Source organism: Montipora foliosa, chromosome 8, assembly GCF_036669935.1.
Source record: "Montipora foliosa isolate CH-2021 chromosome 8, ASM3666993v2, whole genome shotgun sequence".
NCBI lineage: Eukaryota > Metazoa > Cnidaria > Anthozoa > Scleractinia > Acroporidae > Montipora > Montipora foliosa.
The window spans coordinates 19,179,338-19,206,837 of record NC_090876.1 but is presented as its reverse complement, the minus strand read 5'-3'; the positions used below and the strand labels follow the sequence as shown (position 1 = coordinate 19,206,837).

Below are 27,500 nucleotides of genomic sequence, written 5' to 3'. Positions count from 1 at the left end.
TCGTCCACGATTCTGTTGATGATCTCTGATGCCCCAACTTTGTTGGCCAATTCCACTGTGGTGTCAACAAGCTGCAAAAACATGCGATAGCCATGAATTATGTTGAAACTGTTCATTTTTTCAACTCCTTTGCCGTTTCCAGTAAAGCGTAAAAGCAACAAAACTTTGGCAATGCTCCTCAAATTTGAACTGCAACCTTTGAAAACTGTCCTAGTTGAAGTGCTTTGGCATAACAAAAAGTAGTCTGAAAGGATAACGTTTTGAAAAGTAGGAGGGGTATGCTGAAGGCATATAAAATGCTCATATTAATTTCTTGTTTCTCGGGATGAAAATCCAGTGAAGTACCGTAACAAACTTAAGAGATTACAAAGAAGCCTTGAGGAGTGCAACCAAATTCAAGGATACGAGATCTGTTCAATCATAACAATGAATTCTCAAACCAACTCTAATAATGAACTGGACACTGCATCTAGTCCCCTGACTACACCCTCACTTGTCCTTCTCACCATACTTCTACATGTAGTTTTTTTCCATGGTGGTTCTTTACCACTAACATAGTAATTAAAAAGTATGTTTTACTAACCTGCCTGTAGTTTCGTCTGTCCAGAGCCATCCTGTGTTGCCAGAAATGCTTGAAGAAATCTGGTAAAATTTCATCCTTGATATATTGAGCTTCCACACCATCTGTTGCACAGCACTGCTTTACTACCTATACCACACAATCAAACAAATTCATCAATGCATTAATTACTGTCAACAGAAAACATCTTACTTGAAGCAACTTTCCCAACAAGTATGATTTTAAGTGAAGCTATGGTCCTCCTCAGTTCATTTCATATATCATTTCATCGTTGAAGTATGATTTTGGAGTTTACCAGTGCAAGTTTATCTATGTGCTTATTGTTAGATCCCCTATTTTGTTTTAAGGAATTTCTAATACTTATTTGACAAACTAAATAAACGATTTATAAAATTATCAGTCTCATTCATGTAAATAGGCTGGATAAAAAGGGAGTTTGTTCCTCAAAGAATATCAAACATTCACACTGAAAGCCAGCAGAAGGGTGTACAGTTTAGTTAGTAAAGCTTTTAGTTTCTTTGATTCCTACAGTAAGAATGGCCCTTATTTTCAACTCGCAAATATGCTAGTTACCAAAGACAACCAGACTCTTGTTCATTGCAAGATACAATTGCCAGCAAAATTGCATGGTAATACATATATCTCCATATCAATATAAAGATGTCAACTACCAACTGAAACCGACCTTCAGCACAATCTTCTTCATTTCTTCATCAGGACTCTGAAACTCACGAATCAAGATCAACATCACTTCTCTAGTGTAGTAGTTGGCATACTCAGCGTCCATCAGTGGAATAAGGTACCCAATGGCTTTCAGAAAGGCAGCAAGACCCTGAAATGGAGAGACAGTCCCACTGTTAAAAAGGTAGCTACATGAAACAAAAGTAAGCATTGATATTCATTTATTTTTCTGCACATAACTTTGACAATCCATTCACTAGATCAGACGATTTACAAAATAGACAACTTTCATTCTGCCTAGCTTCCAACTTCACTTGCACTGCTGTTATTTGGTTTTTTTTTTTTTCGTTCCAAACATATATACATGAATTTTTAGTGTTGTATCACATTCAAATAGGCCATTTCTGAGTTACTGTTTGTTGCCTGGTGCTCAACTATTGAAAGGGAAATGAGTTTGATTTGCATGCAAAATACACAACTCATTTCCATTTGAACGGTTGTGCACCAGGACTCACTTTGAACTGAGGCATGTAGCAACTCGGAAATGGGCTACTCTTAACTGAGCCTCATAGCTGTGAACGTGAAACCAATCTGCTAACAATCCAGATTCTGACTCTGATACTAAAGAGAACCAGCCCTTAGGTAGATGCAACCCACTGGGAAGCCCTCAGGGAATTCAAGTGGTCCTGTTGTGCATCTCCTTACACGTAAGTGTGCTGTTTATGAGCTAACTTTAACTGGATAAGTACTTTGCTCTTGCAGGCAAATCTTTAAAGATTCTCACACCCTTTGCTTCTGTCTCTCTTACCACACTGGTTTCTTGGTAGTATTTTGGTCAGATAAGTGATCTCCATTGATTCTTTTGTTCAATTGCGCCTGTACGCAGCCACTTTTTTGTGGGAGGAGGCCGAGCACCTGCTTTCAGTACCACCTTCCTGTATATTGCATTTGCCCCAGCTTACATTTAAACCCTTTCCAAGTTCATGTATTTGTGAGAAGTTTAAAAATCATATCAGATCTTTAAGGTTCTTGGGGTAACGTAAATACAGGGTGCAGGGTTTTTTTGTCTCACCTTTCCTCTGTGCTGTCTGATACCTTTCCACAATGGCTTCAGCACACTGTCAAAAGATTCAATACCATAGGGAGTTGCTGCTTCAGCAAGAGCTGCCAAGGCAAGAGCTGTAATGGTTCGCACCTTCTGCTGTTCATCAACCAAACCTTAGAATATTCAGAAAAAAAGATGTGACAAAAGAGTTCTCCAACAACTAAGCACTGTTGACTGAACGAGAAGTCAAGTTTGTAATCAAAGAGATGCATTTATCAAGGATGCTGTTCAAAGCACTCAACTGGTCTCTACTATCTTCTCTATTTCCTTGATATGCTGGGTTGCTATTTATCTTAGGGTCAATTTAATATGTTGTAGTGCAAGAGACAAAGGAGAAATGGTGGTCTTTATAGGAGGGGAGAGCATACTCACCATGCTCAATAATTTCCACCAAGTTCCTCAAGTGTGGCAAAATGGCACAGCCCATCAGAATAGCGATCTGCTGCACGATTTTGATTCCAGTATGCCTCGCCTGCCATGATTTCTTACTGCGACAAACTGCCTTCAAGAAAGGTAGCAACGAAGGAATGCCAAGGGCAGAGGCAACAACTGCAAAGGCTCTGAAAAAAAAAAAGTAACCAGGGACTTGATGTCATACTGGGGTCCAAGTAGGCTGTAAGTGTGACAACAAAAACTCAACTTGAGACTTCCTAGACACCTCACTGTGTTTTGATCTGCTCAAATAAGCACTCGAGGGGGATAAAACCAGTCTTGAGATATTACTTTGACTTCTCTGAAGATACCTCATTTCTAAGGTTACAAAGCAATGGACTTGAACTAAAATAAACCCTGTGCACATTCAAAGTAGAACTTGGCTATACTTAAAGCCTTCTTGTGTGACTGCCCCTAATATGAACCCACTTACTAACATTCACACACAACCCAATCTCTGAATAGGCCTGGTGGATTGCTTTTCTTGTGAAAAATGTGGTTGTAACACAAACCTTTGGCACTCAGACCCACTTCAGAAAAGATAATGAACTGATCCCCACAAAAGGTCTTCTGAGCAAAGGGTTTGAAAATATTTTGAAAGTTGTCTAATTCTGAGAATTTTTTAAACAACACTCGTGCCTACAGTGCTTGAAGCTCAGTTTTTTCCTAAGTGGCCTTTGGTCGCCAAATATAAAATGTTGGTCGCCATTTTCCCTCTATGACACACTGTGGAGTATTATATGAAGGAAAGAACTTATGACCATTTCGAGACAAAGATGGCCACCTTACGATCATTCTTAAACGTGTACATGTACATCTATTCGCTGTCCTTCAACTCTTCATACAAATAGAGAAAGAAGAGAACTGCAAAAATTGCAAAAGAAATTCATGGACAATGTAGATATATTATAAAGCTTTTTCATTTTGTCTCCAGGAATCTAGAGTTTAAAAAAATATACCAATTATCATGACACCACTTCCACCCCGGAACAGTTGCCGAATTGGCAACCTTGGCAATAATTTTAGTTGCCATGGCAACCAATTCAGTCACAGCTTCGAGCGCTGGCTTATTGCAAAATTATTCTTAAGATCATGCAATTTCCATTAGAAATCACAATGAGCATACCTTGCTGTAGTGTTTCTGACATACTCATCAATGTTGTCAATATCAGGTCTCATGGTTGAGATCATGGTCGCCAAACCAGCAGCCTAATGAGAGAAGCAAAACAATAATAATATAATAATTCATTAACATTAGTCCCACAATTAACACATGCCAAGGATGATGATAATATTTAACGCATTGACTCCTGGAAGTGAGACAACAGATTTTACTTGGTCTAATGCCAGATGCTTCTACTTATCAACTGTCCCCTTCGTAAAATAATATTGTTATCATTATTTTTGTAAATATAAATTATTTATAGGGGAGCAGGGCTGGCACAGTGGTGAGGTCACTCGCCTTCCACCAATGTGGTCCACGATCGATTCTCGGTTTCTACGCCATATGTGGGTTGAGTTTGGTTGGTTCTCAACTCTGTTCCGAGAGGTTTTTCCCCGGGTACTCCGGTTTTCCCCTCTCCTCAAAAACCAACCTTTCCAGGGGTAATTCAGTTGGCTAGTGCGCGGCTTTCGGAGCAAGGGGTCCCCAGTTCGATCCTCGGTGACTTCAATGTCTGTTTCCACTTTCCTCTGATCCGCGTAGTTATACACGTAGCATTAAATATCCGTGAAACGGAGCACTGACAGAGGAAGGGGGTAAAAAGCGCACCGTTGGCTTCCATTGATACCAGTTTCGTAACTGAAGGAACTACCGATGTTAAATAAATTGACTTTACTTTACTTTTAGTCAAAGAATAGATAGGAAACAAGCATTTCTGAACCTTGGCTAAGTTGGAAATAATTTCACGTCCTTCCACTCTTGCATAGTAATCTTCATCAATCAACAGTGGCTCAATAACCACTAGGATCTGAAATGGAGAGCAAAATTGATGCAACGTCAAACAATCAGTTCAGATAGGTTTCAGGTAAATCACTAAATATATCATATGTTATTAATCGTTTAATCCATACTTTGTCTAACACACCAAAAAATTTAGATTCACTTTATCAACATTTCCAGCAGCATCATTCTGGTGAGATTGCTTGAGCCACATCCTACCACACCTCCCTGGTTGACAAAGCCACATGCAGTTCCTGGCCCCTTATCTCTATCTCCCAACTTGGCCTTGGGCTCCAGAGGCATCCAACCCTCTTACCCATTTGCACAACACAGGTCCCATAACAGTTCCACCAATTCAATTCCAGTAGTGGGTAGGTTAAGTGAAAAATACCAGTAGATCAATCCATGTTGTTTGCTTTCTCACACTGAAAGCAATTACTGTTGAATTGACCACAGAGACTTCTTGATATGGTAATGTATTATGGTATAACTGTCAAAATAAAACTAGTTACATTAAAAGCTTACCTTGTGAACAAATGGACGAACAAGATCATCAAGCTTGTACAAGATGCGATCAATAACTTTGACCAACAAGTGACGTTCCTAAAAAAGCAAATTAAATTATTTGTGAAATTGCAGATAGGAAGCTGTTTATCAGGCATGCTGATATCTTTTTTTTTAAAGGATACAAAAAAACCTTTCCACTTAATAGTAATAATATATACTTAGAATACACAAGACTTATTTAAAGTTTCAGTCAGTCAAGCCATACCCTCTAGTCAATTATGCAAGCCATCAAGCTGAGGGCAAAACCACTAGTTAACTTTCTGGTGTGACTACAAGGTGCAGTCCTACTGACTCGGGAGGATCTGCTAACAGACTAGGTTACGTTTAGAAATGTCAAGGGTTTATTTGACAAATCTATGAATAGAATGATCTTATCTTTCTTTAGCTTCTGCATTTGTCTGAAGACAGTTTGCACGCTGTTATGTCTTCCCTTTCGGCTTTATAAACACAAAAACAACCCCTAAAAGAAGATAAACAAAAATTTAAAAAACTACATTGGTCACTGACCTGATCTTCCAATGTGGGTGACATGAGAAGAGGGAGGATCTGATTAAACAATGGCCCTGCACCAAATTCACGAGCTTTGTCTGTTATCTGTCTCAGGGCTGCTTTTCTCATGGGTGGGGTACCATTCTTAATCTTCAAAAGCAGTTTCATGATCTTTCTCTCCTTCAGCTCTTCTGGACTCAATGTGCTTTCATCAACATCCACCTAAAAAAATACACAAGCAATACTACAAAAATTCTTGCTGGTACGTACACCTTAACAGCATGAAATGTCAAAATGTCAATGGCAGAATGGTAACAAATGAAGGAGAGGGGTGAAGAACAGAAGGTGGGCAGAGGACTTACACTGGATCATGTGGATGTTATAGCCACTCTCTTAAAAGAATTGTTGCACAGCAATGCAGTTGCCAAGGAAAAGGTTTTTGGAGTAAGGATTCGTCAAATCCTACATGTAGTTTACAATGAAACCAACACCCGTATGTTGGGGGGGGGCTTGGGGGGCACGTCCTAGGGCGTTTTTGGTGTTAATAAATTCTTCAAGTAGAATTCAAAGGTGTGATGCTGGGACAAACTGCACACATGTACAGTGGGTATGGTCACCAACAAATAGTCCAATGCTAATACATATAATTTGGCTTAAGGCCTTTAAAAAGAAAAATTGCTTTTCTGTTGTCAAAAATTTACTTTCCAAATCGGGTGAGTATTTTGGTTCATTTCTATTTTTTCACTCTCCCAAGTGTTAAATTTACTCTCCAATGGGAAACAGGTGAGTGTTAATGTCAAGCCCTGGGAGTGTGATAAACAATAACAAAACGTGTCACGGAAAGCTGGCATCATCAACTTACCAACAGCTTGTCAAAGTACTGCACATCATCAGGTTTCAAATATGGCAAATTTCCAGGAGGTTGGTCTTCAACAAGTTTGGCTGATCTGTCTTCTTGCTGCAAGTAACATAAAAGGCAAAAAAGATTGTACACTATCTAAGGTATACAACTACAATAATATCAGCGTTCCAGATAGGGGGTGGGTCTAGGGTCAAAAACCAGACAAAGCTGAAGACCTGACCCAACAAATGAAGGAATGCACTTCAGGAAACACACAGAAACCTACTAGACAACAGTTTGACCCCTACAGATTACTTGCAGAAAACCCTACCTCCAAATCTTATCTAGAGCACTGACTATTAATTAATATTAATATTGGTATAATTACTATGAGGTGCATCCACAAAAAGGAAAAATGATCACAGCTACTTCCATGTCAAGATAGAGCTCAGCTTCTCGTTACAGTGTGAGGTTGCGGAGAGATTCACATCTTAATGATTACCAAAACTTGTGTCACCAGTCATATGCTATTCATCGCCTACGAAGGGCAGCTAAGGAAAAACAAACAATCACTCCAGTAAATCATCTTACTTGAATGTAAAAGCCACTTCCACCTATTGGAGTCGGTGTTGCTGTCAGCTTACGTGTTGGAGTTCTGATGGGCTGGTATCCAGGAGGTGGTTCAAGAATCTGAAAAAAAAATAATAATAATAAATGATCACTCATGCTTGCAAAAAGAAAATAACTTTTCAGTGACATGTTAAGCAGCTAATAAGACAATGCCATAGAACCAAGTAGTTTAAAATGTTCCTCTCGCCACTCATAGGTAATACCTTATATCCTTCCTTGGGGAAAAGAGAGTCCAGTTCATCGTCAGACAGGTATCTGTTTCTTTCATCAATCTCCCTCTCCCAGCGATATGCCTGCATCTGTTCGGGTGTCATGGCCATCTGACCTGGGGTAGGGGTCTGCATCTGCATGGCAGCAGGTCCTGCAGGTGTCACACCACTAGTGCCAATAACAGGGGTTGTGCCACCCATTTGACTAGCAGGTGTCTCATCCCATCTGGACCGCCTCTTGCTGCCTGGAGTGGGCGTGGCCCCAGGGGTCTCAGCCCCAGTACGGTCTGTTCTAGGTGTCTCTGCCCAGCCAGGTGTGGAATGACCTGGAGTTTCACCTTCAAAGAAAAATGGTCATCTTTAATAAAAGAATTCATTCTCAAGTAACCTTTGGTTTTGGACCCAGAACACAAGAGCCTAGAACAGTGGAGCCTTCAATTAGTGCATGTGTAAAACAGTCAACTTGTACAAGAAATGGTGCTCCAACCTAAAAAGTAAATGCTTTTTTAACCCTTGTCCTCCTAAGAGTGGTACTTATGATGCTCTGTCTAAAGCCAGATGATTTCACTTGCCAATGGGGACCACACTTCAGCGGCAAAAGGGCTAAAAATCTCTACATAACATTGTCATCCATATGAAAACTACTCAAATACAAAAATGTATGAACAGAAACTCAAAAAAAAAAAATCAATATTACATGTACATGACAAATTATATCTGGTTAAGTACAAATTTGTTACATCAAGATCCTAGCATTGACAAACAGAGTGAAATAACAGATCTTCAAAAATGAGCAAAATTTAACAAACCTCTCTCCGTTTTTGGAGTTTCATCCCAGCGATTCCTTCTTGCTGATGATACACCTATTTAAGTGACAGAAACCATTAAATCAACTGGAACACTAATTGAGCAAGATACAGTATAGGTCAATGCAACAAAATAAAAGGCACTACCTTGTATTGTAACAACAACAACAAGTGATAGTCAATGAAATACGATAAGCTACAAGACTGTATGCTTTGTAGAAATTGACAAAACATTACCTCCACTGGGTGTGGCATGCCCAGGGGTCACATGACCAGGGGTTACATTCCCAGGGGTCGCATGACCGGGTGTGGACTCCCAAATCCTTGTACTTGGGGTTGCCCCTGGAGTCTCAGACCCAGGCCTGTGGGGAGTTACCCCTGGAGTCTCTGAACCTTTTGGACGACCAGGAGTCTCATCCCATCGACTAGCAGAAGGGGTTGCCATCTGAACAGAAACAAAGAAAGGATTAAAAGACAATAATTCCTGGGGCTTACAAATGACTTTGGACAAACTATACACAATGTTTCTTTCAGAATTTTACTTATTTCATGTGCCCCAGTGATAAAAAAAACAATTCTTTTTTTCCTTCAGTGTTGTAAAGTGAGTTTGCTTAACACCTGACTGGCAAAACTCTGAGCTTTGACTTTTATTCAAATTTTGTTTACTTTTGAGTGTAAGTTTTGGATTTTGCACTGGGTCATCTGAAACAAAGCAACTTAATTTAAATTTTCTTTGTTTTGGATGTCCCAGCAGGCAATTTGCTCTCCAGTATGGTGGTTTTTGTACTACATGATCTCCAGCTGCCAAGGGTCCACTATGCGGGATAGCACCATCGTGTAATGTCAGAGGCCCTGACTTGTATTATTGTATAACTATTGAAGTTTTATCACTATCATTATCATCATTAGCATATTTTGCTAATGACGATAAGACATACAGTCACCACTTCGTCCACTGTGAAGTTTTACCCTTAAAAAGTCCTTACTTAGTTACTTAATTAAATGGATTTGGTATGGCATCCATAGGGTTAAGGTTACAAAATATGATATTATTGGTTTCTAAAAACTCTCAGAGCAAGGGAAAAAATCACAAACTACTGTAAATGTAAATGCAGGTAAATTTAGTTCAGGGAACTGAACCAGAAACAAGTTGGTCCAAAGAGAGTGATCTCATCAAAGCAACAACATTGCATCAGAGATGTATCCAGGTTTTCAAATATGGTCCTCTGGACCCCTTTTTCAAAAATTTGGGGGTCCACTGCAAAATTTTGGTGGTCAAGCTAATTAATATTCGATCTATTGCCTCTTAATTGCTGCTGCAGTACCCTTTCAGATTTCCAAATTGCACAAAAATAAAGTCTTATCCGTCCCCACGAATATGTACTTAAAATGATCAAGTTCTTTGAAACTGTTACATTGTATGCCTGTTGATTCATCGATCAAAATGTATGGGCTGTCAAAGCTCCATTTATCACATTTGAAAATGTCTCGAGGTATCCATATGCTGTAGGAACTGTTGGCTCCCGTTGATAAATGATCTAGATCTCCACAGCAAAAAAAACAAAAAAAACAAAAGAGAACTGAATCTCAAGTTTTCGTAAAAGCCCATCATTTATTTTAACAACACGAGGTGTAATTTAGGAACAAAAGAGTTTAAAAACAAATATACCGTATTTACCCATGTATAAGTCAACCTTTTATGACCTCAAAAGCTCCAAAAATCGCCCTTGACTTATACATGGGTCAAAGATTTAGAGCCAAGTTCCAGCTAAGTAATTTATTCAAAATTAACATAATAATGTTTTCTTGGGCATAATGAACACAGTGGACAAAAAGACTTCAATGACAAAAGACTTCAAAATGAATTTAAGCAATTCCAGTTGAAATGAAAAGGATTTGTCCAACTCTAAATGTTGAAGATACACACAAGCACATATATGAAATATACACTGGAATTTTCGTTTTCCAAAGGCGGAAAGCCCCCAAAAGGCATTTCTGTTTCTTCAAATAAAACGAAATCGTTCAACGGCTTTGTAACCTGGCGCAACATACCTTGTGTTTGCTTGCAAGCATCGTCACTCGTCTTGCCTGAAATGCTGGTTGGTAATGATTGTTTTTTACTCTTTATACAAACCTGGCTGATTTAAATGCTTTTGCAAACTTCGTATTCTTTGGTTTATGAGTTTTGTTTTGTTTGTCATGTGAGAAATTATAAGTCAAGGCCCAATTAAACCTTGCACATTTCGCATTGTTTTTGAAGTTATTTTCAAAGATTGACTCCTGCTTCTGTGATGTTGTACTTATCCTCTAAAGCCGTTTATCCTTGAACAACGAAACAGGTTAGTTCGAGGTTTACATGTTCGATTTTCTGAGAACTTTTTCGAAACTCAAGGACAAAATGCCCACATATACAACAACAGCTGAACCACAAAACTGTTAAGCCCTTAGGCCCTTATTTTTTGTGAATCCACAGTTCCAGAAATCGAAGAATACAAGGATTAGTATCCTGTGAACATTGACATGTAAAAAGAAATTAAGAAATTGCTTTTTTTGCCATCAAAAATGGGGGGGTCGACTTATACACGAGATCGACTTATACACGGGTAAATACGGTAGGTGATCGATACACATTTCATTGTCAGCCCGAGCGGCAGTGACTTCGCCGCACGCCATGGCCAATGTTAATAATCAAGCGATTGAATACATTCATGTTCAACATGTTAATTTTAACACAACTCCAAAAAAGTTGCATAATTTGCAAAACAGACAAGTTACGTGAAAAACAAGAACCGAGACGATGACACATGCGCGCCCGGAATTAATATCGACAGGATCGCACAAAACAAAAATGCAGCATACTTCGCCGTTGGATTCTCTGTCATTTCACTCACAATAAGCGAACTAATGCTTAAAATTCGCGTGGAAAGCATGCAAAAAACGGAACTTCGACTGACACGTTTTATTATTATACAATGCTGATGCTATCTCAATTTTGATTGGCTAAAAGCACCCCGCTAATTCTAGATGGCGCTGTGTCATCGCGTCACATCTACAGACACTGGTATTTATGCATGTAGGTATGACGCGTTTTTGCAGACAATGAAGTTTTGTTTACATCTCGATATCGGGAACATTTTTCATAAGACCGTACATTTTAACTTTAGAATTTTGTTCAAAAGTTTCAGTTTGATTCAGTTTTTCCTGAAACGTTTTCAGATGTTTTAGGCTTAAATCCTTTCTGTAAACCTTTGAGTTCCGCTTTACATGTAATTCACGGCTGTCATTAATAAAGATGTTTACACTGAAACGTGTCATTGTGTGGCTTACTTCGTTGTTGTTCTGTGAAATGTCTCAACGCTTCTACATTTATAATTGTATAATAAAACAATTATTGGATTCGGTTTTCGCATGATAGCGAAATTATCAAGGCCTCGGTTTGTGTTATCCGCCTCAGCCTTCGGCTTCAGCAGATAACACAAACCTCAGCCTTGATAATTCTTGCTATTATGCTCAACCTCATCCAATAATTGCTTATTATCACTGGCAGCAGATCAAAAGTGTTACCGATTGTCTTGCCTAAAAAACAGCTCAAATCATGTCACACCACACGTGGGAAGCTGGACATAATATGGTTGACAAAATGAAATCATTAGACCACGAAAATACGAAAATAACAGCCTACCTTGAAATTTAAGGAACTCGCTCATTTCTCCATTGTGAGAAATGGGAATGTTCAATTTCCTTGTGAAATATGCCGTTCACATGTATTTCCCGACCTTCGTAATTTGCATAAACATTCAAATTTTTTTCTGTGTCCAATTGGACCCTTTGCTCCATATTCTATACGTCCAAAAGAAAAACGAGTGCATCCCAGGACGCAATGACGCACTCTGGATACATCTCTGCAGCATCTCCATAAAGTAAGGGAAAATAGAGGTGGAGACGTTCTAGTTTAAGTGGTCTTTTTGGCCTCCTACCTCAGCTTGATCCCAACTACTGGACTTCTTCTTGGCTGGCGTGTCATCCCCAGATGCTTGTTGATCCCACCGGCGTCGCTTCCTCTCTGAAACAAGTCGAATTATCTTGTTATACCTCCCAACTCAAATACGTTTTCTGATTGGAGGAGAACGTGTCACATGTCATTGGTCAAAACTTCATGACGCCCTAGGGCGAACAAAACTTCATGACGCCCTAGGGCAACAACAACTTGAACTTTCGACTAACACATGATCAGGTCGTGCACCTTTGAAACGGCGGCAAATCTGTACGCCAGCCGACGTCAAGCAAATAATTTTTATCTGTGTATTGTTCTATTTTGAGTTGGGAGGTATAACAAATCACTTAATGACTGGCCCCTCGGGAAACAGTGAGTTTTGTTTCCCCTCGACCTCAATGTTTCCCTCGGCTTCGCCTCAGGGAACATTGAGGGTTTCAGGGAAACAAAACTCACTGTTTCCCTTGGGGCCAGTCATTAAGTGCTTATTGTTTAACAAAAAAAATTTTTTTGACCAAGGCAAACATTGGAAACCACAAATAAATATAGACTAGCATTGTTGGCTTCCATTTGCATTTTGCTCATGGAAATACGTACTATAGCTCGCCTACCTGGTTTAGAAGCTGCAGCTTCCTTGGTCTTCTGTAAATCTCCAGCTGCTGCCTGATCTCTCAGATGACGAAATATCTCTGCCTGCAAATCAAACAGAGGTAAATTAATTCCTTAAATGTACAATGACTATGCTTTGCTATGACTCCCTGAAAGTTTATCATTCTCAATAATTACAACCCAAAGGGCATCTTTGATGAGTGAAATAGTTTTAGACCTCTTCATATCTTTTTCATGATAAAAGTAATATATCCAAGAATTTAAATTTGTGAATGTACATAACCTTTAATTATGTTATCATTTCATCAACATTTTGAAGTCGCAAAAGTAAATTTTAAACATGACATGAACATTTACAGTGTATATTTCCAACATACATAACAAAACAAGAGTTTTCCCTACCTGATCTCTATGCAGATCCTGCTCTTGAATGATGTCTTTGTAGGTTCTTACATGTTTTAATGAAGAAGCATCAGGAGTTTTCCCACCTACAAGAAGGAAAAACAAACAAAACACAGACATAAATTTGTTGAAAATTGTCTCAGAATTACAATGTATCACAACAAACAACAACTGAAGCTCAGTAAAAAAGTAAAAATCACAAGACATTAGAATTTTTCACAACGCTTTAATTCATTCTTACAGGATGCCTGCCAGTCTCTTAGCCTCTTCTGAAACAGTTCAAAAACATTGTAACTGCAAAAATGAGAGTTCTTTGAGACTGGCATAACAATCCTTTAAATTTCACTCAGCTAGTTTGCCGACTAGCAGAAGTCAAATAACAACACAACAATCAAGACAACAGCTAGTTTAATGTGTGGAACTGTTTTCTCCGGCATGTAACACCAACCCAGTGGGTAGGATTCTTGTGACGAGTTGTACCATTCACTGTCGACATCTTATCCTGGCTCCTCTCCTAATAAATAATTATTCTTCAGAGGTCAGTAATCGACCACTGTGTAGTATTAGTTCCAATGTTTTTGCTACTTTAAAAACTACTAAGAATTAATTAAAATTTCTTCCCAAAAAAGGGGAAAAAATGAAGGGGTTTGAGATGCGTCAAAAGCTATAGATCTCTTGGTGTTGAGTCTTTTTCCAAATGCTTGTGTAATTTTTGAATAGGCTGCTAAGCAAAAGGGCAGACTAGGATACTCAAAAAGACTGGGTAACACCATTTCAGTTACCATTAAACCCATCAAGAAATCACATGATAGCACAATTTAGTCAAGGTTCTCAAACAGAGGGTTAATATGGGTTGGACATGTTACAGTAAAACCATTTAGTTTCCTATGTGAAAAAATGCCCTGAGAAACAACCAACTGCTGTTGCTAACACCAAACCATCCCAAAATTTAATGATGTTAGATCAAACTAATCAAATATTACATTTTCATTTCTTCAGAAAATTTTGAGGGGAATGCAGCGTTTCCAGTAACTTGCTTGAAATAATGTTACCTAGCCTTTCTAAGTCAAAAATTTTATTATTGTTGAAACAGTATTAAAAATTATGATACAAAAAAATATCCGAATAAATAGTTGAAATTTTCAAATACAGTATCTGCTAATATTAGTGAAAAGCAAAATGATTTTTTTTTCAGATTCAATTTTGAAATATTCTCATAAAACCAAAAACATAATTTTATTCAGAAAAATTAATTTACAAAAAGCCATAATGGGCAATAATTAATGTTATGTATTTTCTTGAAGCCCTGCTTTAAGTTCTTATTCTTTCAAAGTAGCTATTTCCCTTCACACTGGCGATTGTTAATGAAGCTACACAACCCATATTGATCAAACTTCATGGCAAATATGAGAAACCAACAATGGCAATTCATTTACTCTTGCAATACTATATTGCGTAGTTGTTGAGTCACAAATCCAGTATTAGATGCTAAATGGAAAAAAGGGGTTCAGGAGTAAGTAAAATGAAGTCAACAGAACTTACATTACTTGTATAGAATTTACACACACTATCTTTACTAAACACATTATTTTGATTAAAAAAAATTGGCCAAGGAAACTACAGGCTGAGGGGAAGTGGAGCCTTTTTGTGAACAGGTGCTTATTAACAAGAATGCCTATAAAAAGACAGAGCTCTATGCCACTTAATTCTATATCTACATCCATAACTCCCTGAGATGAATATTCAAAGATAGGTTGGGTGAACAAGCACAAATATGTCATTTATTGACATTGGCTGAAGACAGGGTTATATTAATATAGAGAAGGCTCTCATCCAAGGATAGGTCCTTTTTTAAATAAATTGGCATTCTCCATAGTTGATAACTCAAAGGGAGGGACATTATTCAATCAAAAATGCAACCCAGTCCAACAAGACCATTGGACCCAGTCCTTGCCATGAGTAACACAGAAAGTTGGAATTTTACCTTTTATTGTAAAATGCCTCAAATTGAGCGGCACTTGATTCAGTTGAAACATTTCAAAGTCTTACACAAAAAGTACAATGTAAATGAATCAAATAACTTTTTTCATAAAACATTCTCAGAACCTTTAACTTTGTCTGAAACAGAATGATTTGCCTTTTCAGATAAAGTTAGAGAAAGTACATACATCTAATTTTTAAACAGGCACTAAACAGCAACGCCTTCTTTGTTGTCTAAACATTAAAAGATAATGGATTTTTCTCTACATCACCAAAAAAGTTATATATGCTGCATTCCTTTCCTAGGTCATACCTAATACTAATTTCAGTCAAAAGCAAATCACATTATACCTTACAATGCTTGCTTCTTCAAAGCAAAAATGCTATGTAAGAAGGTTGCAACTAAACTAAAACATCACTTTCGTACAACAGGATTTTGTCATGGAGAAAGCCAGAGCCATGGGTCTTGTTGAACTAAGATTCAAATAATTTCCTATTATCCTTAATGTAAACATGAAAAACCTAAGAATTATTTTTTTAAACATCCCCTCATTAGGATTTCAAGTGCACATGTACTTCTTGATTGACAACATTCCAACTTTCAGCAACAATTCAACGTAGCAATACAGCAACCAAAACAAAGTTCCATTCAGAAACTTTATGAGGTTGTACAATCAAGACCAGCAAGGAGAAAAACTGTCACATTTATGCAGAATGTCTTAAACATAAGGAAAAAGGTAACAGTTTCATGATAATTCTGTGTGAGTCCTGAGTTCAACCAGTGCCGACACCTGTCCTCAACAAGTATGGAAAATTACATAGCCCTCAGAGCTTGCATGCTTTTTGTCTTCTTCAAGACTTAAGTCTCCATGAAAAAACAACAAACCTCATCTCTCAATCCTAAGTTTTAATTTTTTCTTTAACAATGAGCTTAAAAAATTACGTGCATGTCTGACCTACGAGTGCCACTTATATACAAGTGTTCATGGTATTTCAATTTTGACAGGACAAGAAAAAGGCTGTTTGAACTCAGGGATCAAACAACATGATCACACAGAAAACTTACTTACCCGCAAAAGCCCTTTAAAATAATTTAACTGCTTAATTAAGTGGATCACTTCGGAACACCTACCATCTGCAAAGGGGTCATTCCTAGGAGGTGATATGACCATCTGCCGCCTTCTTGCTCTGTACTCATCCTCTCTCTCTGCAACGGTTGGCTGTCTGTGTTGTGCAAATGGGTCCACCTGATGAATAACACTTACACATTAAATAATGCTACGATCCTCGCAGCTATGGACGTAATTTTAGAAATTGCGTAGAGAAGCCTGAAAAATTCAGAACTTCAATGGGGTTTGAACCAGTGACCTCGCGATACCCGTGCAACGCTCTAACCAACTGAGCTATGAAGCCACTGCCTTTGGGAGCTGGTCATTTGTGGAATCTAATGTTCCCATAAGGAATGAAGCAATGAACAAAATGACATGTATACTGAACCGCACACATGAAATCAAGTAATACTATGATCTTCGCAGTTATGAACAGGTTCAAGCCCCACTGAAGTCCTGAATTTTTCAGGCTTCTCTACACAATCGCTAAAATTGCGTCCATAACTGCGAGGATCATAGCATCCCGATTTGTGCCACCTAGTTTGATTGACTAGGGAATCTACAAGTATTAAGTGACTTGAGTTTCTGTCATTCTTATGGCCTACATGGACTACTACATATTGAACCACCAGACTGTTTACCATAGTTCATCTTACATTTGAATTTCTCGGAGCAGAATGGTCACACAAAATTAAGAAAGTGATGGGGGAATGAAGAATTTGGTAAGGTCGAACACGTTTGTTGACTATTGCTATGTCATATCCAAAATGGCCCTCTCTAAGTCACAAAAGAGGCAATTTCAAAGTGCTCTTGTCACATTTTAACAGGGAACTGGACAAAACGGCAATTATTTCCGAATTCCTGGGGAAACGTTTTAGTAATTTAGGGAAAACTTTTTCTAGACTGTATTTCCCTTTAAGCGAGGCAGTTGGTTAACTCTGTTTAATGCCAAATGATTTTGCCTGTAAGTGGGGGCCAATTCAGGGATAAACAGGTTAACAACTCCTAGGACTAATCATGACTTCATTTAACAAGTACATAAGTCAATCCTACTTAATGAGAGCTCACATAAAAAGCACTTAAATGGACACGACGACGCCTAACACACTTACATGTTCTCCAGAACGAGCAATTTCATTCAAAAGTGCAGCAGGAGCAGTATAACTGTTTCTTGAAGGGTGCATGATGGTTGTTGAGTAATCATCTTCATCCTAACAAATAAAAAGATGCAACATTAAAACTGGATACTAAAGGTTAGTGTTTCGTAAAGGTAAAGGGCAAGACACACATGTAACAACTAGAAATCAAAAGGGTCTAGCTGAGTCATCATCGTTATTTCTAAGAGAATCATCTGATATGCGATTTATTTTTTACTTGCATAGGTTCAACGAACTGTCCCCTTAATCCTTTCCCTAGATAAAATTCAAAGAATAATAATGCCTTATTTTTTTAGCGAAGAGGTGGGGACATGCATGTTTTCTGAAGCCTCAGGTGTCAAGTTTTCGTCTTTTATCTAGTATTGGGTATGCAACAAGTTTTTTATGTTAACAAGCACTTAAAGCTCACCTCCTCTTGTTCATTGGGGGCAATATCAGTAGAATACCCTTCAAATCTACAGGAAAGATAAACAATAACATTTGTGACAAAGTCTTCAACACCTTACATGTATATCTTTTCATGCATAACCAGGTGCATAATCAAGTATATCAACTACTATGTCACTTCATAACAAAATTAACTCATCTGTATACCACATGAAACATGGTACAAGCAACTTTGATTTTGAGCTACACGTAAAGTACATGCTGAAATTTTTAACTTGTTTTCCTGAGGCATTAATGGTGAAACATTGGAGCACAGACATTGCGCAAATGCAATAATACATTACAGTTGATAATCAAATTAGTAACCCTACCCTGGACTTAGATCTTTGAATCACAAATTTGGCATTAATTTAACCGGAATTCATTCCCATTAGATACCCAGACTTCAGATAATTCAGGCCAGGGAAAAAAAATACTTCAGTCCTTGATATGGAAATGTGAAGTGCTTAACATTATGGTTCAGATCTTAATAAAAAACAGTAGCATAGTCGTTATTTGTACTACATTATTATAAAAATCAAGCAGACCAGCTATTTTTTCCTAACTCTTTACATCAATGTTCATCTTTTCATTAATTTGCTTTTAAAACAAAAAACATCAAAAAACTTTAATTCGTACCTATCACCACCTGGGCCATAAATGTCCACATCGTAACCAACATTATCCAACCTGACCTGTAAAGAAACAAATATGTCAATTATCTCACTGTAGTTGAAATAATTTGTCCCGTGCGAGTTATTCACACCACAGTACAGATAGTTTCCACGATAAACTTAGTAATTTCCCAAATAAACGTCGTTCTTGTTTCAACTTTTCGACCAGGATAAATCTCAGATTTAGTATATGTAAACCAAAACTAGGAAACTGATCGATTCTACAACAACAACACCTAAACACACGTCATTATAATATATAACCGCTCACCTTTTCGCCAATGTCAACTTTTTGTAAATTAGATCTTTGGGCTTGTATCAGCTGAGCTTGCTTTTCGATTTCTATAACAAAAGAAACAAAAACGCATTTAGAAAGTGGAAAACTGTAGAAATTGGCCAGGTTTTACGTAAATGAACCATTAACCTTCGTAAGTAGTTGGAGCCTTCACTAAAGTGGTGGCCATGTTTCTTGATTTACGCGAGCACAGCGAAGATTTCCCACAATACACCAGAATATCACTAAATAAAGTTGCCCGGATGTTGTAGACACTTTATGAAGTCATACACAAATGAACGTTTAATTGTGTGTATTTTGCTAGTAAGTGACTCATATATGCTACCCCAATGTGTCTTCCTGGATTACAGATGGACCACTATACAAAAACCAGCAGCGTCTTTTCTGAGGATTCAGAGACAAGGGAAACATGCGATATTTCTGTCAAGAGTGGCAGCAAAATACGTAACATTATATCTCAGGTTCACAAAATTTTTAAGGTGAGATTTAAGAATTTAAAGTGATCGATGTGCGTATGCGACCATATGACAAGATGGCATGGCGCGAACCACCCCCACTGACACGCTACTGATCCCCCCAACTGACCCCCTACAAAATTCAGAGCAAATGTGAAAAAATGTTGTAATTAGTAATGTACTGTGGAATAAAAGATAGAAACAAAGTAATAATAATGATGCGAATAGGCTTACCAGGATTTCTTTGGAGATAAACTGGGGGGGCGGGGTACTGCCATATATGGACTATATAGGTATGTGCCGCTGTGAAGGGTATGGTTTTCAAGCAGTTTACTCTAGGATTAGAATATATAAATCATAGTCTTTCGATCTAGAATAGGGTATCATTTTTCACGAAACTGACCAGTCGGTAGAAGATTTTATCAAGACTAAGGAAACCAGAAATTCCCACTCAAGAATATAAAAAATTCAAATCGGCAAAGTTTAAGTTGACGTAACTCAGCCTCAACAGCATCAATAAATGGCTATCATGAAACACCTCTGGATATTATTAACTGTCAAGAATCGGAATTTAGACGGAAATCGGTGGGAGTTTACTCTAGTATAGGGTAGCAAAATTCAGCTGGACTAGCTCTGCTATAGGGTAAGAGTTCTAGGGTCCCAGTGGCACATCCCCACCCAGAAATTCCTAAAGTGCCCCCCCCCCCCCTCCCGGGAAACCAAGCCTATTTTCTACCCCAGGGGTTCTTTCCATTATGCCTGACCATCAGGTCGGAGACCAGTAGAACTAACCGGGGAAAAATGAAACGACATTTTTCATCAAAAGTCAATTTCCAACCGTACCGAAGCGTTTGATTAACGTTTCAACTGAAATTTCAGTTACATCACAGTGAAGTAGGACTGGAAACAGTAATTTTGAAAGTATTCCTGACGGTGGAAGAATGAAGGTCGGGTCAAGACAAATAATAATTATTTGTGCAGCAGCTCCCTAACCACATGCTTCTTTCTCTCCCACTTTTCCAAAGCAAATCCCACTTGCCCCAAAACAGAGAGAAGAAACTCTGAGATCTATTACTCTATTCTTATGCACACATTTTCTTTTGTTTTCATTGAAAAAAATGGCTGTTGATCATGTGAGTGAAAACCAACAATAACATAACTACCCTTTTCCCCTACCGACCCAACCCTCTTTCCCCCCCCCCCCCTTCAGAGCCAATGCAATCATCCACACTGACACTACCTTGGCATTCAGGTATGTTGCTATTGCTGCAGGGTTTTCTTATTATACATAAAACTACTTCTGCAGCCATAGTCAGATAGTCGATCATGAACTGTCAGACAACACTGACGACATGGAGGACATAGGTTTGTTTGATGGTTCATCATCTGTCCCCTTTTCCCTCAGAAGCAGAGTGAAGCAAGGCTGTGTCCTGGCCCTCACCCTCTTTAGTATCTCCTCCCTGCTGCTGTCTTATGCCTTCAGTGCATCAGAAGATGGAGTGTCCATCCTCATGTGCTCAGACATTAATCTCTCCCACCTGCAAGTTAAGACTGCCAGCTCATGCTCCAAGAGATGCCATTTGCTGATGACAGCCTGGCCTCCCGCATACAGGAAAGACTTCACAGGCTAATCAACCATCTGTTTCATGCCTGCAAAGAATTTGGCCTTACCATCGGCTTGAAGAAAAAAAAACAAACGAGATGGAACAGGATGTCAGCAAAGTGCCCAGCATCTCCATAGGGGACTACACCCAGGAAGTGGTTGAGGACTTCACTTATCTCCTGTCCCTTGAGGCCGAATTCAGCAGGACATTGGCAAAGTGGCATCTACCACGCCAAGATTGTCCAAAAGAGTTTGGGAGAATGACAAGCTGACCACAAACACCAAGATCCTGGTGTGCAATGCTTATAGGTTGAGCACCCTACTCTGTGGTAACGAAACCTAGATGGCTAATGTCCCTTAGGAACGCCGCCTCAACAGCTTCCATCTGGGTTGCCTACGATGCATTTTGGGTATATGCTGGCAGGACAGAATACCGAACAAGTATTGTTCTTGAGCGGGCAAACACTCCAACTGTCCCTGAGACACCTGGGCTGGCTTGGCCATGTCAGGCACATGGGGGATGGACACCTCCCAAAGGCTGTCCTCCATAGCAAACTTAGTATGAACCCATATTCATTCCCCAGTGTAAAACCACCTTCAATGCCACTCTTAACTATTGTAAATTGTAAATTTATTGTCAGAAATTGGCTGTCTTTTTATCTCATTAGGACACATTGACAACAAATTGCAATAGTTATTTAAAGCTCTTGATCTTTCACTGAAACAATATTCATTTTTTTACTTTCTAAAGAGTAAGACAGAGGAAAAAATCACATTGATTGCAATTGGCCCTTCTGTTACCAAAGCTATTACATGCGCAGAGATCATCAAGAGGAAAATCAGAGTAAGTATTGTACTAATATTGAGGCAGTGCTGCACAGTGGTTAGTGCACTGCCTTGCTTTCCCAAAGACCCTTTAATTTGATCCTGGTGGTCCCTGGTTGGTTGAACATCTCAGCTACCCTTGTAAATAGCCAACTGGTTTGCCTTCAGCCAGTTGGAATTGTCCCACCCAGCTGTTATTTTGATGTTTCGTTGGCCCTGAAAAGCCTGTATGGGGAGTGCTCAATTAATCCTTTCACTCCTGTGGGGTTCCCCATTGACGAGTAAAATCGTCTGGCGTTAGACAGAGTAAAATCTATAAGTGTCACTCTTAGGAGTGAAAGGGTTAAGTTTGTATATGTGTATTTTATTGTGTTCTGAAAGTGAAATGGACTCCTTGTGTTTAAGTGGACAGAACTTCTACATTAATTTTGCCAATCATTGGAAGCAGAGACATTCCTGAGGATCCTCAATAATAATTTAATGAACTACCTGATGCCAAACTTGTCCTTGATCTATTCAAGGATATTCTTCAGCGCATTTCATTAAAATATTATTATGAAACGACCTTCGTACAGTTGGGACACGATGTATCAACTTAAGTTGCCCTGTCACTTGGCACAGTTCATTGTATAACTCTAGTGACACTGGAAACCTTCAAAAGTTTATCAAAATCTCTTTCAGGCTTTGTAGATATGAGAGAATTAATATGCATTTGGAATGGTGCCCCTATTTTTTTTTTCACAGGGGCTGCATCAACTAAACAAGGTCTTTTACACAAAGTGAGTGTGCGTAATAATATCTTTTTTCTGAGAAGTAAATGAATTATCATCAATGGCAAAATAAATAATAAAAGACCTTTTGAATTTTTTAAGTCTACTAAAAAGAGAAAGGTTTGGAGTTTTTTTACTAGGGGGTCTTGATAGAAATCGACTGAAACAGTAAATAAAATAGGGTCAATTTAACTAACTGAACATGTTGTTTAAATTCAGAACTGAAGATACATGGGAACCAAAGGAGGAGTGTTTAGACAAGTATGTATGTGGAATGGTAAAGTCTGCGTACGAGCCAAGGAGGCCCATCAGGCCGGCGCTTATCTCCGGTTTCCGTAGCGTGAAGCGACTAGAAGTATTTCTACTCCCCCCTGGATGGGATGCTAGTCCATCGCAGGGTTACCCCCAGCACTAAATTCGCCGGTACCCATTTATACACCTGGGTGGAGAGAGGCACTGTGAGAGTAAAGTGTTTTGCCCAAGAACACAACACAATGTCCCCGGCCAGGCCCCGAACCCGGACCACTCGATCCGGAGTCGAGCGCACTAACCATGAGGCCACCGCGCCTCTCACATGTATGTGGAATAAACAAGAAATACCCTCCACAATGCTTAAAGGCATTGTGGCATTTGTGCTGATGTTAACACTTACACTCTACATGTATGAAATGCTGAAAGTGGTGGGAAAATGAGATGCCCATATGCTATGGCATTTTACCCTGTGCATGAATATTCAAATTAATATACCGGTACCGTACATTTTAAGACATACTAACAACATGTAATTGACTCATCACCCATAATCTTGCCACCATTATGAAATCCAATTTCCCACCACAAGAGGTTTTTTTTGCCACCAAGTAGCAAGTGATTGGAAGCCTGCTTCACACAAACACTTTAACGATCGATAATTAGATTCTGATTTGTGTCAGATTTGTTTTTTTAGCCATAAAGACATAATCTAAACATCAGTTAAGGAAATACAGATGTAGGGCACATTCAACTAGTATCAACAAATTTATTATAATTATAATAATAATTATTATTATTATTATTATTATTATTATTATTATTATTAATCCTAGTTGTGCATTCCTTAAAATCAAGGCCAAGACGACACTACTTTGTCTCCGGTGTCCAATAATTTTTTTTGTCTGTATACAGTGGTAGAAATCATCTTATCTTTAGCAAACACAATTCAGTCAATAGTCCCAGTTGTTTGTTTGTTTGTTTGTTTGTCTTGTAGAGTGACAAACTTCAATTCATAACCTTCATAATTATGAGCTTCATGTACTGTAGCCTAAATGAAAAGTGAATATTCGGAACAGTCAATAGGCATGATCCTTCTTGGCAAATAAATCCAGGGATTAAAAAATTTGTAAAATAAAGTGTTTAGGCTCAAACTGTGCACATAGCAGATTTCAGTGCTTCTCATCAGTCATTAAAGAATACTGATCACAGCATTAATATCATTACATTTTTACAGGCTTCAAGTGACAAGGAGAATTCCATCTATCAGCATCACATTGTCAAAAACTCCCCTAGATGCAACACAGCCTGGGTAAAAATTATTAGTCTCTAAATAATTTTTTTTATATTGTAATCCTAATTTAATGAATGCACAGTCAAAAATGGCCACAGAGCTTTCACTGCTGTAAAAGTGATGGTAATTTTTAACCCTCCTCACACTTAGCTAGACAATTGATGCAATTGGCTCTTAGAGACACCTGAGAATGCCAGTGCTATGCTCTACTACAAGTGAGCTATGAAGCCGCACATTTGGTAAAGTTGACAAAGAGAGAGATTTTTTCATTGATAACTTGGGTATCACTGGAAAAAGTCTTGATGCTTTTCAAGAAACTTCAAACCGTGACCCTCTCCAATCACCTGCTTATGTGCTCTACGGCTGAGCTAAAAGAGAAATTATGTGCAGGTGGCAATTTTGCCAGTATATTGCTAGAACTGAAATTGTCAAAAAATGGCATTCTTGCTATTGTAATAAAGGAGATAATAATCATTTAATGTTATCCCTATTAACTTAATGAACTAGCTACAATCCTGGACAAAAATGTTGAGACACTGTCTATTTATCTCTCCATATGACAACAAATTTCTTTCAATGACAAAAATCTGCTATTTTTGAACCCTCCTTTTCCTACAAAACAATGTTGTTTGATACCCTGGTTATTTGTGCTTCTCACAAACAACTTGCTTTGGGTGGGGAAGGGGGAGGAAGTATTTTAGGGCTTTTATTGTAGTTATTGTCTAACTGACTAAACTTGAGGAATGTCTCAACATCTTCTGTCCAAGATTGTAGCTCCCACATGCCTGACTTACAGTTCAGGGCCCGGTTGTTCAAAAGGCGATTAGCGCTAATCCCAGATTAAAAATTAACCCAGGAATTTATTTCTCTACTCCCACATGCTGTTCAACGCTAATATTCGGCGAAAGTCAATCTTGAAAAACAAAAATAGGTGAAAGAAACTTTCACCAAAAAGGTGGAAACATGAAACAAAAGTTTACACTAATCCTGGATTAAGTTAATCGTCTTTCGAACAACTGGGCCCAGAGTTGTAACATCCAAGCTGGAAGTCAGGGGGTTCTAGGTTTGATTTTTGCATCATCCAAAAATACATCTCTTCAGAGGTGGTTTGGTTGTGACAATCACCAAGAGCAGATGTAATCTAACACCGGTTAGTAACGTCTGCGAAGCAGCACCAAGATCCTTGTTCTGGACCCCCAGTGAACTCAACAAACAAGTGGAAATGCATTTCAAATTTCCCTTTTACCTGATTTGGTATTCCCAGTCTTGTGCGCCAATTGATGACAAATCGAACAATATCGTTTTCTTAAACAGACCAATCATGGGGCATAGTCAAATCCTGATACGCTGCTGGGAGGTCCAGAGCGAGGATTTTGGCACTGCTTTGCAGACGTTACGAACTGGTGTTAGATCATGTCTGTGATGCAGGCTACTAAAAGGTTGCCCCCAGAGGAGCTTCAAACAACTACTAATAGTCTGGAAAATAAGTGGCTGGTACATGATTTTCTGGATATAGAAATTCTTGGAGGCCGAGGCTCTTGTATTGTAAGAATGGATTTACGCAGCATCCTCAACATCCGCTGGCAGGCTAAGATCCCAGACTCCGAGGTGCTGGAGAAGGCACAGCTCCCCAGTGTCATTACCACCATGCGCAAGGCACAGATACGCTGGGCAGGTCACGTCTTCCGAATGTCAGATTCCAGAATACCCAAGCAGCTGCTGTACGGTGAACTTAGTCAAGGGTCAAGGAAGGTAGGAGGACAGCGTAAGCGCTTCGAAGACTCCCTGAAAGCTTACCTCGAGGACTTCAACATCGACATCACCACATGGGAAAACGCAGCATCTGACAGACCAGTCTGGCGAAGCATGATTCACAAGGGCGCCCTCCACTCGGAAGGTCAACGATCCAATGCCACCAAAGAAAAACATAGGGCAAGAAAGGCTTGAGCCGTAAACTCCACCAATACGCCTCCCACTCTCTGGTGCCAGACCTGTGGCAGGGGCTGCCATGCCAGCATCGGTCTCATCAGCCACTAGCGGACACACCGCGAAATGTTCTAAAATGTCGTCTGACATGTTCATATTCGTAATCGAATCGACGAACAACAACGAAGTATAACTAATTACCATATCAACAACTTTGCACTTAGACTCACTTTAAAGAGGAGGCAGACATGACCTCGGAAATGGCCTACTGCCTTTGATGGCCTGTCAAACTGTGTTCCCATTTACGATTGACAGAAATTATCCTCACACTTAGCTAGACAATTAAAGGAACTTATTGTCTCTTAGAGACACCTGAGAATGCCAATGCTATGCTCTACCAACTGGGCTATGAATCCACACATTTGGGAGCAGATCAATTTTTTGGGCTCATTTGTTTCCTTGATGGACTCGATGAATTAATTGAATGTATATTGAAGTGCGGATTATAGGTGAATGAGAGAAGTGATTGTTGCACTTAACTGGACAATTTGGGCAATTGTCTGTTTTAGACACCTGGAAAATACAGGTACTCCAATAGGATTCGAAATTCCCTCATTTGTCTATAACCCGCACTTCAATAAATATTCATTTCATTTATTGTGCCTCCATATGTTTCACCTTGGCTTCTGTTTGTTATACACCTGTTTCTTTTTTCATAGAATAAATTGTAATAAACCCAAGCTTGATCCTACCATGGGTAAGGGCTCGGTCATCCGTTCATCAGGGATTGTTACTTTAGACAGATGTTCCCATTTCCAGCACCTCAATTATATCTGTAAAAGGTTTCTAAAAGCTAACAATAAGGATAAAAGTTTAAAAATAATCAATTCCGTCATGTAAATTAACATTGCTCCTTGCCGACATTTGTCATGTGCTAACCCCCAGACCTTAAGAATATTTCTGCAAAGCAAGCCTTCTTGTACTCCGTGTGATGGGGGTTGCCAAAGATTATAAAGCTTCCATTTTGTCAGCTAATTCTTCATCATTCTTTAGATACCAAGCCCCTGGTAGATCAAAAAGTCCAGTCCAGTTTGGGAATGAAGATTGGGAACTATCTTGGGAAGACGATCCTGCAAAAGAGCCCAAGAGAACATCAAATGCACATATTCACAAGGCAAAAAAGAGCAAAAGCAGAGCAGACAACGATGAGGGCACTAGTTCAAAAAGTGTGCAAATTGGGGATGAGATTGCCTGTAGCAACAGTGAGGCCCGCCAAGAGAAGTGTGCCAATGCAGGTCTCACTCAGGAAAGATCTTGTGGGCGTCGCAAGGAGCATTTGACTGGTGCAGCTTTGAAAAATGAACAAAGGAACGACACTCAAAGGCGCCAACCAACAACGAGGAAACCGAAAACCCACAGAGAACACAAACCCAAGCCATTTCCCAATGAG

At 39.0% G+C, this 27,500-nt stretch overlaps 2 protein-coding genes across 2 annotated transcripts in view; one reads left to right on the top strand and one right to left on the bottom strand.

The window, feature by feature from the left end:
* Positions 1-19,120, bottom strand: part of LOC137969002 (splicing factor 3B subunit 1-like) — a 29,592-nt gene extending 10,472 nt beyond the window's left edge. Inside the window, exons 1-23 of the mRNA XM_068815511.1 lie at positions 19,058-19,120; positions 18,905-18,975; positions 18,599-18,654; positions 17,943-17,988; positions 17,489-17,587; positions 16,400-16,514; positions 13,288-13,373; positions 12,888-12,969; positions 12,260-12,345; positions 8,520-8,727; positions 8,286-8,339; positions 7,471-7,814; positions 7,229-7,327; positions 6,659-6,754; positions 5,815-6,018; positions 5,266-5,343; positions 4,682-4,768; positions 3,925-4,007; positions 2,739-2,926; positions 2,334-2,479; positions 1,266-1,412; positions 584-709; positions 1-71 (exon numbers count right to left, since the gene is read on the bottom strand). The exon at positions 1-71 is cut by the window's left edge and continues 55 nt beyond it. Coding sequence (XP_068671612.1) covers positions 1-71; positions 584-709; positions 1,266-1,412; positions 2,334-2,479; positions 2,739-2,926; positions 3,925-4,007; positions 4,682-4,768; positions 5,266-5,343; positions 5,815-6,018; positions 6,659-6,754; positions 7,229-7,327; positions 7,471-7,814; positions 8,286-8,339; positions 8,520-8,727; positions 12,260-12,345; positions 12,888-12,969; positions 13,288-13,373; positions 16,400-16,514; positions 17,489-17,587; positions 17,943-17,988; positions 18,599-18,654; positions 18,905-18,975; positions 19,058-19,097 — 2,612 coding nt within the window. The 5' untranslated portion in view covers positions 19,098-19,120. The remainder of the gene's footprint in view (positions 72-583; positions 710-1,265; positions 1,413-2,333; positions 2,480-2,738; positions 2,927-3,924; positions 4,008-4,681; positions 4,769-5,265; positions 5,344-5,814; positions 6,019-6,658; positions 6,755-7,228; positions 7,328-7,470; positions 7,815-8,285; positions 8,340-8,519; positions 8,728-12,259; positions 12,346-12,887; positions 12,970-13,287; positions 13,374-16,399; positions 16,515-17,488; positions 17,588-17,942; positions 17,989-18,598; positions 18,655-18,904; positions 18,976-19,057) is intronic.
* A 137-nt stretch (positions 19,121-19,257) lies between these two features.
* The window catches only part of LOC137967559 (uncharacterized), a 9,574-nt gene continuing 1,331 nt past the window's right edge, over positions 19,258-27,500 (top strand). The window contains exons 1-6 of the mRNA XM_068814063.1: positions 19,258-19,407; positions 21,738-21,830; positions 22,556-22,590; positions 22,801-22,842; positions 24,068-24,142; positions 27,104-27,500. The exon at positions 27,104-27,500 is cut by the window's right edge and continues 1,331 nt beyond it. Of these exons, the coding sequence (XP_068670164.1) occupies positions 19,258-19,407; positions 21,738-21,830; positions 22,556-22,590; positions 22,801-22,842; positions 24,068-24,142; positions 27,104-27,500 (792 nt within the window). The remainder of the gene's footprint in view (positions 19,408-21,737; positions 21,831-22,555; positions 22,591-22,800; positions 22,843-24,067; positions 24,143-27,103) is intronic.